Raw genomic sequence first — 13222 nt, forward strand, 5'->3', positions numbered from 1 at the left:
AAATGGTAAAATTACATAACAAGTCCTGAGCATTTACTTGGTGGAAGGCCTTGGGCTACTTCATATGAACTGTTTTATTCTGCCTTTAGAAGTTCTTTTGAGATCTGGGTATTATTAAAGTGATACCCAGAGATGATCATCAAATTGCCTCAGTTCTAAAGCCTGCATTAGTATGGTATTTTAACCACAGCCTTAACAGCTGTATAAATTACTTCCATTTCCATTTTACCATATTTAACTCTAGAACTTACAGACAACTTCTGAGGTTGAGTTTTCTAATAAATGTTGACATGCTTGGACATTTCTTTCTTCTTTTTTACCAACATCTTTTATCAACATCTGGCTGGCTAATTTTTTTTCCCTCCAAATGACAGTTCCTAAGTCATCTAACTCTTTTTTTGTGTGTGAAAATACTGTACAGAGGGGTTACAATAACATGGGCAAGATAATGAGTTCATTTCTTATCAAGCATTGTAGCCTCCTTCTTTGTTTCCCCTTCCATCCCTTCCCATCCTCTCCCTGCCCCCCCCCACCAAATCCTCCTCCCCCATTCCCCCCACCTAAGTCATCTAACTGTTATCCTCCCTTTTACTCCTTTCTCTGACATGTGTTTAAAGTATTTGGACTTTATTAGTGTATGTCATGTTGTTGATACCAGTGTATTATACATTTTTGTCTCCTAGATATAAATGAGTGGCAAATATATACTATATCATTAGGAGGCTGTTTCTAAAGGCAATGTTGGATAATAATATCTTTATCTTGTTCTCAATGTTAGTTTGCATCTGAATGAAATGTGTGACCCAGAAAGTGTAACAACACTGGTTAAGCAGCACATCCCAGATGCCAAGTTAACATCCCAAAATGAGGGAAAACTTGTCTATATTTTGCCTTTTGAAAGGACAAACAAATTTCCAGGTAACATCCAAGAGAGACCACAGAATGAATTGAAATAATGAAAATGATGTCTAGCTTTCATACTTGCTCAGCACATGGCACTATGAACTATTCTATATTCCCAACCCAAGGTCACTTCTAGTATGATGGTCCCCAAGTCACTTAGGAGTACATCATAAATGATTATACGTTCACGTTTTGGCATGTATCTTTATGAGGTACAGGGTAGAATAAAGCTAAAATTAGGGTTATTAGGGAAATTTGTTTGGGGGAATGAATGGAGTGTTTAATACATGAAGTTTTACCTGATTGCTTCTTAAACACATTTCAGAGAGGATGAGCAGTGTGACAAAAGAATAAAAAAGAAATAACTTGAGTAGATTTAAGAATTCATTAGAAAAGCACCTGTTAATCCCTAATAAGGACCTACTCTATTTGGAGCTATTATATAATTTATACCATGATATAAAACTAATAGATAGGTAGATAGATAGAGCTAAAACTAACATATATAGAGAGAGAAAAAGCGAGAAACAGATGGAGAAAATGTTCACAATTCATGTACAAGTTACACAGTGCATACCTCCTCCATATTATATATTAACTGGGAAATATTCTGTGGCAATTACTTATATGTGTAAGTACTAGCTCTTTTATATCTTTATTATAATCTTAACATGAAAATATGAGTCTTTATTTTCTGGGAAATAGTCTTTAATTAGAGTTTAGAATTAAGCACTCCCTAAAATAGAATGGAAAATTATATATATATATATATTAGATAATTAGATAGATAGATAGATAGATAGATAGATAGATAGATAGATAGATAGATAGATAGATAGATAGATAGTGCTGGAGATTGAACCCACCATGCTAGAGAAGCATTCTGCCATACTCCAAACCCTTTGGTTTTATATGTTATTTCTCAGGATCTTGGAGGTGGCCTTGGACTTCCAATTTTCCTGTCTCAACCTATCAAGTAGCTGGGATCATAGACCTTCACCATCATGCCCTCTTCTAAAATAAATGTTTAGATTAGACTTTGATACTCAAAAAGACACGAAAACTCATAGATGTATTGTAGACACAAGTATCTTGTCTCTCATAAAACTACATTTGGCCCATCACCAATATTATACCTTATAAAAATGTAATTATTATCATTCATTAGAGTACTTTCTGTTGATCTGTTTCTGTGATTACCTTCAGATCTTTACAGGGACCTTGACAGATGCTCTCATCAAGGCATTGAAGATTATGGTGTGTCCATGACTACTTTGAATGAGGTGTTCCTGAAATTAGAAAGGGAATCAATTGTTGATGAACCAGGTAAAATGCTTTGATTAATGATGTTATGGCCTTTGCTGGTGCTAGTTTCAGAGAAGGAAGGTAACTGTTGAATACAGGAATGTAGATTCCATGTCCTCAGGAAGCAGACAATAAATGTGTAGTACTGTGTTACCTGAATATAAATGCTAAAGAGAGAGTAAAAGTAGAATTTATGCAGAGGATTGCCTTTCTTGTCGCATTTTAAAGGATTTTTTTCAGTGCTTCCAGGATATTTCCAGATATTGCTGTGAAATCAGAACTTATCCAATGTTGGCATGACAGGAAATAACAACAACCCTTATATATCCATGTTTATTGCAAACAGATTAGAACTAGCTTTTGTTTTGTGATTGAACTGGTTTCCATTGATTTCTCAAGTATTCTGTAGCGCTAAGGAGAACTTGTTTTCCAGAAAATACATGATCTCCTTTCATTGTATAAATTATTATTTTGCTTCTCTCCCATTTCCTCAGTAGTTGCTCTACTACTACAAAGTAGATTACTTGCATGTTTGACCAGAATGTTAATCCTGGAACCTTTGCTCCCAGAAAAGCTAAAATATACTGTCAGATACCACCTTACAAATGACTGCTCCTATGTTTTAGATCTTGGAATTTGGGGACAGTTACGAAGTGATGGAACCAAAGACACCGGGGATTTTGTGGAGCTGGAACAAGTTTTGTCTTCCCTCAGTGAAACAAGAAACACCGTCAGCAGCATGGCGCTCTGGAGACAGCAGCTCTGTGCCATGGCAAAAGTTCGCTTCCTCAAGCTAAAGCGTGGAAAGAAAAAGCTGCTGGCCATGTGAGTATGTGAGTGCTTCAGAGTTCTGCACCCTGTTACACGCAAAGTAAATGTGCGGGAACAAAAACATGCGGGAACAGCACTCGATGAAAGAAATCCCAGGAATTGTGGGTGGCCTTTGAAACAATAACATAAAAAAAAAACTGATCATTGCTCATGTGGGCATGTAATAAAAACATCAAAGTTGGAAGTGTTTAAATTTCACACGGATTTTCTTTTACTAACGAGCGAAAGTTAGCTCTTTGCAAGCAGGTGGAGGTTCGCACATAGGTTCCATTACAAGACCCCATTCCCTCTTTCCACAAAATGCAAAAATCTGTCTCAGCACTCTCCAGAGAAATGGAGCCTATAAATATGTATGTAAGTGTCAATATATATAAATGTTGGTCTATGTATATATTTATATATCCTTTTGGTATGTGTGATGCATGTATCAATATATACACATATATAAAAGATATGCATGCATATAAGTATTTGGAGAGCTATGTGTAAATGCACATGAATTCAGGTATATACACATACCTGTACGTGCAGACATATACTTACATGTACACTCATGCCTATCTGTATGCATATACATGTATGTATAGAGAGAGAGAGAGAGAGAGAGAGAGAGATTCATTTTAAGGAATTGGCTCCTACTATGATGGCAAGTGGCAAGTCTGAAATACATAGGGCAAGTCAGCAACCTGGAAACACAAGTCAGAGTCAGTGTTGCAGGCAACAGATTAAGACAGAATTTCAATATTGCAGTCTCAAGGTTCTGTGCATTCTGCTTAGCTCCATGTTGCATCTGGAGCCCATTGTAAGGTTCACACCTACCCCTGAAGCATCATTGCTGAATATCACCTCTATGCATAAGCCCAGCTCTGTGTAGAACACACACCTATTCATCTAAAACCTATCATCAGCACACAATAATATTCCCTATTGTTAAATGTATGTACAGATATTAAATTCAAATCTGGTATTGTAGTTATATTGAGCAGCTTTCCATTACTATCATGAAATACTTGAAGCAGTTAACTTATAAGCAGGAAAAGTATATGTTGGCTTACCGTTGTGGAAATCTCAGTCCAAGATCATGGACCTTCACTGAGGATGCCACATTGTGGCAAAAGTTCATGATGAAGCAAACACCTCCATCATGAAGGCATCAGTGGAGAGGAAGAATAAGAGACTGAGCTCCCACAATCCTCTTCAAGGGCATGTGCTCAGTGACCAGAGGATGGAGCATAAGCTGTCATCCAGTAATAGTCCACCACTTCCCAGTGGCACCACTCTTGTGGCCAGGTCTTTAACATACAGACCTCTGGGAGACATTCAACTTGCAAACTATAGCAGCAGCCCACATGTGTGATGAGAAATGAATTTTTTAAAGGTATAATAGAGATGTGCAAACTATGGCAACTCGTAGGAAGCGCTTAAGTGAAAATACGGACAGCAAAGAAAGAGCTCAGTCAGAATTTGAGCTTGTTGAAGGAGAATGGGTCTCATGGAACTAAAGAGAGTAAGAGGGGTGGGTGATCGGGTAGGAGTGATACTAAATATGAGAATATCAGAGGAATCTAAAGAAGTGTTACTAACCTCAGGTAATCACCAGACAGAATGTGTAAAAAAGTAAAAATAATTACTAGACCTTATCATATAGAAAACCTGGAGTATAGCTCAGTGGTAGAGCATGATCATTTGGGATCATGGGAAAAGGTTGAGGGTGTGGAGGGTTTGGGTATTGGTGATATGCAACATTGGCATAGTGCAGCTGAAGGAAGATGTGTAGGGCTGAAATAGAGCAAAGAAGTGGGCACTAGAGAGAGATAAGTGACAATCAGGAGGAGTGACAATCAGGAGGCGTCAGAGGCCAGAATGAAGTGTCCAAAGAAGTAAACAGAGGGGAAAAAAAGAGCAAAGATAGGTACATAGGCACTATCTCATTTAGAAAGAAGAAAAAGGAAGAAAAGTCGTGATTCAAATGTTAACTTAGTACTTTCCATTTATTTTACGAGCTCATTATCTACTTCCCTCTAATAAACCTTAAGTGGCTTTAAATTAATTTTCTGTTCTATTTCCCTCTATATAGGTTACTGCTTTGGGGAATTAGCTTTTTCCCTGAACTTCTGGATAATCTATTCCTTGAGTTATATAAAAAAAATAGTTCTTGGGGACTGTCCCCAAATATGTACTTCCTTTCACCAGGACAACAGCCTGAGGACCCTCTTACCCCCGCTACTGGTCATCAACAAAACAGGTACACATGGGGATGAAATGCAGCTTGTAAGTGTTCTTGTTGGGAGATTCCCCAGAAAACATAAAACACGAGGAAAAGAATCAGTTCTGTGCATTTTCGAAAACAGGAGGCCATACAGAACATTGATTTAAAACTAAATATACAAGATTGGAGAGTTGACTTTAGAAACTCATTTTGAATTTGATTTAAACCTTAAGCCGCTTAAGCCATTTCACAAAGCAACTGAAGGGTATTTGGGAGAACAAATCAGTGACTGACGTTTGAGGTTGTCCTGTGTCAGTTTCGTTAGTGTCTGTATTGATGGGCCTGTAAAAAAAAAATAAATCTCAGCCACATGCTGATGGCTCATGCCTATCATCCTAACTATGCAGGAAGCTGATATCTGAGGATCATGGTTCAAAGCCAGCCCAGGCAGGAAGTCTATGAGACTCATCTCCAGTTAACCACCAGAAAAGACAGAAGTGAAGCTGTGACTCAAGTGGTAAAGTGCTAGCCTTGAGCACAAAAGCTCAAGCACAGTGCCCAGGCCCTGAGTTCAAGCTCCAGAACCAGTACAGAAAAGAATATGACAGATTAATTAGTAGTTTTAAATATTACCAAAGTAATTAGTCATCCATATTTGTCATTGTTATTAGTTTGTGGTGCTAATATCAAACCCAAGGCTTTGCCCATGCTAGGCAGGCATGCCATTAAGACACATCACCAACCCAGTAATTTACATTTTTTCACAAATAGAAGTTATAAGTAAAGGTGAGAAAACTTTATTATACCCATGATATCAAAATGTATTTTGGTGCCATTGCTCTAGTTCTGATTTTAAGAAAATCTGTAAACAACTCACATTATGGAATACTTTGGGTGATGTCATTTAGTTTCCTTGTGAATTATTTTTTAAACTTCATTTTTACATTTAACAAGTTAAAATTCTTTTCTCTTATTATTTAAGTTGGTGTATAGGCAGGTTTCAATTCAACATGTCAATATTTTTAGTACAATACATCTTGATCTAAATAACCTCACCCATCTTAAGTTAACTGTTTCCATTTTTACATACAGATATTAAATATTATGACAGTATTCACCTTGTAGTTTACTTTTCATAATACTTTGTTTTTGTTTTGGTCCGTCTTTGCTTCATTTGATCTTTACCTTTGGTAGGGTCAAGCATCGAAGACTTTTTACATTCACTGAAACAGCAGAACATAGCTTTGGAAGTGGATGCCTTTGGAACTAGAAACGGCACGGATGAACCATCATACAATGGTGCTATCATTGTGTCAGAGAATGAACAGGTAAGTTGGGCTCAGGCTGGGTTTTACCAAAGACAGACTATGAAAGTTAAGTCATTCAAATCAGCTGATGCCAAAGGCTAATTTGACAGAAATGAGGTATTTCTCATTTTCTTTATGGAAGCTGCACAATCATCAGTTTCTGAAAGCTTCCTGTATAACTGGAAGTTATATGGCTCTACAGTAATTTAGTCTTACCAGTTGGGTTCCAGCCCAATAATAGATTTAAACCTTATTCTCATTCAATGCTCAATTTACACTTGATTTTCATTCTGTAGTTTGTTGTAGTAATTTCTGTCTTACTTGCTTATATCTTGGGTATAGGCAAGACAGTTAAGGATCCCAGTGGTAGACAAATAGCAAAAGATGAGACAATTAAATCTAATGGCTGAATCACCTTGGGTAGGCACCATAAACTTGACCATTTGGACCTTTCCAGAGTTAATTTTTTCTAAGCCAACAAGAAAATGAAAAACTACTTCTGAGACGAGAAGATTGGGAATTCAAGGCTAATCTTTAGCTACATAGCAAGGCCTGTCTTACCTACCCTCCCTCCTGCACAAAATAGAAAAAGAAATTACCTCACACCTAACCTCTGATAGATCTTGAGTTCATTTCCATGTGCTCAGAAGAATAAATTTTAAAAATGGCACATTTGGGGCTGGGAAGGTGGCTCAGTGGTAGAGCACTTGCCTTGCATGCCTGAGGCCCTGGGTTCCATTTCTCAGCACCACATAAGCAAAAAGAAAAAAGCCGGAAGTGGCGCTGTGGCTCAAGTGGTAGAGCGCTAGCCTTGAGCTGAAGAGCTGAGGGGCAGTGCCCAGGCCCAGAGTTCAGGCCCCATGACCGGACCCCCCCCAAAAATGGCACATTTGTTCTCGATAAACACTAAGTAATTAAGCTAGATGCAATATACTTGATTTGTGATTACAAAAATAAATTATCATTGCTTTTCTGTACTTTGTGCAATATAGATAATTTTTTTTATTTGAGGAAGAAATAATTACACATGTGATTATTTCAGAACTCTGAGTAGTGTGAATAGTGACATGTTTGGGACTCATATGATATTATATACCATTTTACAAGAGATTTAAATGATAGGTTGCTATTTGTGCAAATGTATGCTTCATTAAAATCACCTGCTACCTCTTGTTTCCTAAGTATCCACATATTCTTTATTTATAAAACAAATCAAGCACATTTGGAAACAAGTCTATGGTCATGTCCAAGTGAAGTTGCATTATTATTCAGTTTTGTAGCATGCCAAAAATCACTTGAGATATTTTGTGAGATTTTAGGCATCAATAACCACATGGCCAATGCTCTATGGCAAATAAAAACTGAAGACCTGGATTCCTTTAAGTATACCAGGAATTCATTCAATAATATAGTCAGTGCTGTTAATTAATTAATTGATTAATTGTGTTTTTTGTCTCTGTAATCAATAAGTATTCGTATAAGCCCTTGTACCAATAAGTTTAATGATTTTCCTACCATATTCATTTATTCAATTTTGCATTTTTTCTGAGACCTTAGAAAAGTATTCATTATGTTTTAGGATCGTAGATTTTCTATAGCATGTAATACCAAAAGGCTAAGTTGCTTTCCTGTGCTCATGGATGTTATTAGCAATGGGCTCCTTGGAGTTTTTAATTCTTCAAAACACATTCAGACTGAGAGAAGTACATCATTTGGTGTAAGTATAACATTATCTTCCTCACCCTGAGTCATCATTGCTGTTTTCTAAATGCTCTTACTTGTTAACTTCTATCTACTAGGTCTTGGAACATATTTTAATTTGCTTCCTCTGCATAATGCTGAACCAGGGGAATGAGTCTTCATAAACATTGAACCAAACTGTTGTGGGCAGTCATTTCTGAGAGTAGCAAAATTGCACTTGGACTGATGGTTCACAATCTGTCATTTCTATGACATCCACTTTGATGTATGTGGTAACCACTGGTTTGTAATGCCGTAATCACAAAGTCAGAGAGCAAAGCTTGCATGCTGTTCCATAGGCATTAAGTGTGGGGGCTTAGCCAGTTCATATCATGGGGTTGAGCTTTCCTCTTGTGTTTCAATGTCCCACTTATTGCAACACAGGAATGGAAATCAATGATAGCGGGAAGGGTTTTGAGTGGAAGGGTTTTGAGTGGAAGGGTTTTGAGTGCTTTGTGCATACATCTGGCTGATTAGGATAGTACAAATGAACCAGATGCCCCATTGGCAGCTGCTCAGCATGTTCTGCATAATTGCAGGAGTATTTGTACTACGAGCACGGATACCTACTCAACCCACTCCTGAGCAACCTCTTCTTCAGCGCAGTGGCCGCCTGCCTCCCTCCTTACATTGCTATGAGCAGCATTGGTGACTTCAAAGTAAGAAGAGTTATCAAGTAATCAGACAACTCTCCCGCAAACCATCTCATTTATGTGCTTCATGCAAATAGCTTGTCAAAACAGCTTGTCAAATAATAGCTTGTCAGAATGTGAAGGGCGTCTTTTCCTAAACAAATGAGTATCTCAGGAAATAGCACCAACAGGGAACAGCAACTTTTCACTGTGCATCATTTTGGGTTTTATTTATAGACTTTTGCCACTAACAATTGTATCTACTCTCTTAATGATGGTTTTCACTTTTCCTTGTGGGGAAGTTAACTCAGTTGTACACATTGACCAATTTACCACAGTACTTTTACTTCACAGGACAAAAGACTGTCCCATTAGGCTTCAGTTTTGTGATGTTCTTGTCAGTGGAGATGAATGGCAGGTTCTTAGTCATGCTGAAGAAGGAATACAGAAGTGAACACATGGATTTGTTTAAGCAAAAGCAAGAGGAAGGCAATAGTATACTCCCTAGACAGGAGGAGGGCAGGCAATTGAAAAAAGTGGCTGAGTACACTGAGCTTTAGGTCTCTGTCACTTTTATGGACAAGCTTCAATGATGCTAAGAGTATGTACATAATTGTGGTGAAATCTATGAAATATGAAAGCTTTTACAAGAACTGGGGAAAGGGGAATAGTTTCCCTAAAAAGTCTTCTTAAAGCCAAGAAGGGATTTTTTTGTTGGCCATGGGGCCTGAACTCTGGGCCTGGGCACTATCACTCAGCTCTTCAGCTCAAGGCTAGCGCTCTACCACTTGAGCCACAGAGCCATTTCCAGCCTTTTCTGCTTATGATGCGGTGCTGAGGAATTGAACCCAGGGCATCGTGCATGCAAAGCAAGTACTCTACCACTGAGCCACCTTCCCAGTCCCCCAAGAAGGGATATTGAGGGAAGGTGCATGCAGGAAACCACAGGCATAAGGAGATGTAGATGAGACCTCTGGCTAACCTTTAGAGTTGAGAAGAATCCTTGTTGGGGTCTATTGAGAACTCTTGGCCACTGTACAAAGGAGTTGGTCCATTTTGTTAACTGCAACTTCAGGACAATGGCACACAGCATGTGCCCAGATCTTGGTGCTATTTCTAGTCTCTACTTTGTTTGCTATACTATTCCTTTTTTATCTGCTGATAACTCACTTTTATATAAAATTCAAGAATGTGGAAGATACTTCCTGTCTCTCTACAGCACTTCCAGTACCTATTAAAGAACTTTATTCTATCTTTCCGCCTTTGAGATTTTCACCGGTTATTTAGTGATACTGAACCTTCTGAATGTTCAGGAAGTGTATTTCATGGGCTTGAATTAATTTCCACATATTCTTCTCTTAAATTGTCTTTGTCTTTGGCAAACATAGCATTCTATTCACCATTTACTTCGTTCACTAGTTTTGTCCTATTGTTGTTATCAATCATGCGTACACAGATGGTTTACTACAGGAGTGCTTATAGTAAAGGACAGTTATTAACATAAATATTTTAAAATAGTATTTAACAATGTTTAACTCCTTCCCAAATACCTGGAGGGAGAGGTGAGACATTCTATGTGTGTTAATTTGCAGTATTAATATTTCTGGGGTGTGGCAAGTGGCACTTCCATTTATCAAACTAGAATAATAATTATTCAAGAGCTACAACAAAATTCTGATTATATAGGATTTCCCAAGTCTCAGCTTGTCCTGCCTTCTCTTCATTGCTCTGCTTCTTTATCAGAGAAAAGTTCATTCCCAGCTATGGATTTCTGGTCTCTTCCCTTCTGCTTACTGGTTTGGACAAGCCTTGGTGGATTTGCCCCTGTATTTCTTGATTCTTCTTCTAATACAAATGATGGACTATGTATTTAACCCAGAGGAGATTACAGTTATCCTTCAATACCTTTTAATTCAGGTAGGTGGTAAAACGTTAAGAAGTCTTTAAGTTTTGGCCGGGCACCAGTGGCTCATGCCTGTAATCCTAGCTATTCAGGAGGCTAAGATCTGAGGATCACAGTTCAAAGCCAGCCCAGGCGGGAAAGTCTGTGGGACTCTTATATCCACTAAACCACCAGAAAACCAGAAATGGCATTGTGGCTCAAGTGGTAGAGTGCTTGCCTTGAGCTAAAAAGCTGAAGGACAGCACCCAGGCCCAGAGTTCAAGCCCCATAACCAAAAGAGAGGGAGAGAGAAAGAGAGAGAGAGAGAGAGAGTCTTTAAGTTTTGTTTCATTAGACTAATTTGTATGAATAGAGTAATATTACTAATCCTAAACCCAAGAACTTCAAATTATCTGTTCTATAGTTTTGGAAAGTTGGGGGCTAAGTATAGATGTGTTCCTAAATCCTATTTATCTTATGTAACCTAAGTATTTGTATTTGTATTCCAGATCCTTTGTAATATTGGATATGCATCATCTCTCATTTTCTTGACATACGTGATCTCATTCATTTTTCACAATATCAGAAAAAACAGTAGCCTTTGGTCAGTTATCTTCTTCATTGTAAGTATTCAGATGGGACCTATTATTTTATTTATAGACCATTTTGAACAAATCTAGGAGCATATATTTTAATCTTTGGGCTGAACAGAATGGTAAGTTAATATTTCTCTCTAGAAAGTTCTAGTTGCCTAAGACAATCATAGACACATATAAAATATAGAGTACATGTAGGTGTCTACCATCTGTAATGGATGACTCTCAAACCTGTCTCCAGAGCTAAAATTCCCTGAGTTAGAGACTCCTACTTCTAAGAGTGATTTTATCTTGTCACTTGAATATTTATAAAGGACTACAATCAGAAAACTCCATGAACTCAGGCTTCAGAGATGCAAATAGAAAGCATCATATTGCTGCTCAATTGTTAAAAGTAGTTAATAAGTTTGGTGTCATTATGCTGTGCTTTTATTTTAGGTCACCAATTTCTTGTTAGTTGTCAGTGATTTAAATAACTACCGGTTTCTCACACTATTTTTCTGCACCATATTAATTCCGCCCTTCACACTGTTCGGCTCCTTATTCATTTATTCTGGGGTAAGTAATTTTAGTCCCGTCCTCACAAAGGTAAATGTGTGGCCATTGGAGAAAGCTTAGAATATTACAAACATGTCGGTAGATGCCATCTAAATGTGCAAAACTTTTAAGTCTGTTTTCAGAAATGAATTCTTTTGCCATAAACAAGACACTTGATCTCATGGCATGGAAGCCCAGCCTTCATTCATGAAGGGTCGAGGGAAATCCAGTGTAGTAGCATTTTATAGTTCTGTACTGGGTGACAAAGAGATTCCTTCTTCTGTTAAACTTTGAACATACTAAATTTAACAATCCTGACACATGAAGACCTATGTCAAGCAGCAGGTTTAGCACCGTCATGTGGGGGAGAAGGAAACCACAGCAAACCTTTGAGGTTTAGCAGTTATAGGTATTCTTAAGAATCCATAGAATTGGATACTACAACCTACAGAGCAAGGACAGATAGTCATGAAACTGGGCCAAGCACTTGACCTTGAAATCCAAAGTTTAGAGGCTGAGGATTCAGTCAATCAGTTTGAAAAGGAATTAGGGAGACACAAGAAAAAATGGCAGACTAGTATGTTCTAGCATCTTCTCTCAGAAACTCTTTTAAACATTTAACTATCTATAAGAGCATGCCAGCTGGCAATAAAGTATGTTTCAAACTATAGTTCATGAGATCCCACCCTCAATGGAAAGAGTAGGGTGTGGTGATACATGCTTCCCAGCTATGGTGGGAAGCATGAATAAGAAGATCATAGTTAAAAAGCACAAGACCTTACCTTAAAAAATAACCAAAGCAGAAAAACCTGGAAGAATGGCTTAACTACTCTGCTAGAATCTTTCCTAGCAAATGCAAAGCCCTGAGTTCAAAATCCCAGGACTACAAAATAAAAGAGAATATTTTTAAAAGACGGTGTAATTATGCCATCAGATGTTGTTAAGAGAACCTGAAAGATGCTAACTGAAAAGAGCCAATTGGACTTAACAGGGTACAGGTGATAGTTGCAAGGCTAACACAACCTAAAAAGGAGCTTGGAGGAACAGAAGTACAGATATGAAAAAGAATCTGAAGGAGTGTATCAGAAGGACCGATAGACCTACAAAAAGATACTTCTCCCTGATTTTCAAGTGAAATCAGAGGAGTGAGGCATTTTTCTTAAAGTCTTCCCAGGCACTTCTTGACAAGTAGAGTTAGAAATGTGCTCAGTGCATCTGACAAAGGGAACCGCATTTATAAACAAGGAGGACCTTAAGAATGAGGCAACCAGGTACCAGAC

At 37.9% G+C, this 13222-nt stretch overlaps 1 protein-coding gene across 1 annotated transcript in view; it reads left to right on the plus strand.

Moving 5' to 3' along the window:
* Positions 1 to 13222, plus strand: part of Abca9 (ATP binding cassette subfamily A member 9) — a 45055-nt gene that overhangs the window by 21297 nt on the left and 10536 nt on the right. Inside the window, 11 exon segments of the mRNA XM_042665469.1 lie at positions 779 to 918; positions 2110 to 2229; positions 2835 to 3033; positions 5117 to 5258; positions 5260 to 5284; positions 6443 to 6576; positions 8135 to 8272; positions 8835 to 8954; positions 10671 to 10844; positions 11319 to 11432; positions 11844 to 11963. Of these exon segments, the coding sequence (XP_042521403.1) occupies positions 779 to 918; positions 2110 to 2229; positions 2835 to 3033; positions 5117 to 5258; positions 5260 to 5284; positions 6443 to 6576; positions 8135 to 8272; positions 8835 to 8954; positions 10671 to 10844; positions 11319 to 11432; positions 11844 to 11963 (1426 nt within the window).

This window comes from Dipodomys spectabilis, unplaced genomic scaffold (genome assembly GCF_019054845.1).
Source record: "Dipodomys spectabilis isolate Male_0828 unplaced genomic scaffold, ASM1905484v1 ptg000329l, whole genome shotgun sequence".
In the NCBI taxonomy this organism is placed as follows: Eukaryota; Metazoa; Chordata; class Mammalia; order Rodentia; family Heteromyidae; genus Dipodomys; species Dipodomys spectabilis.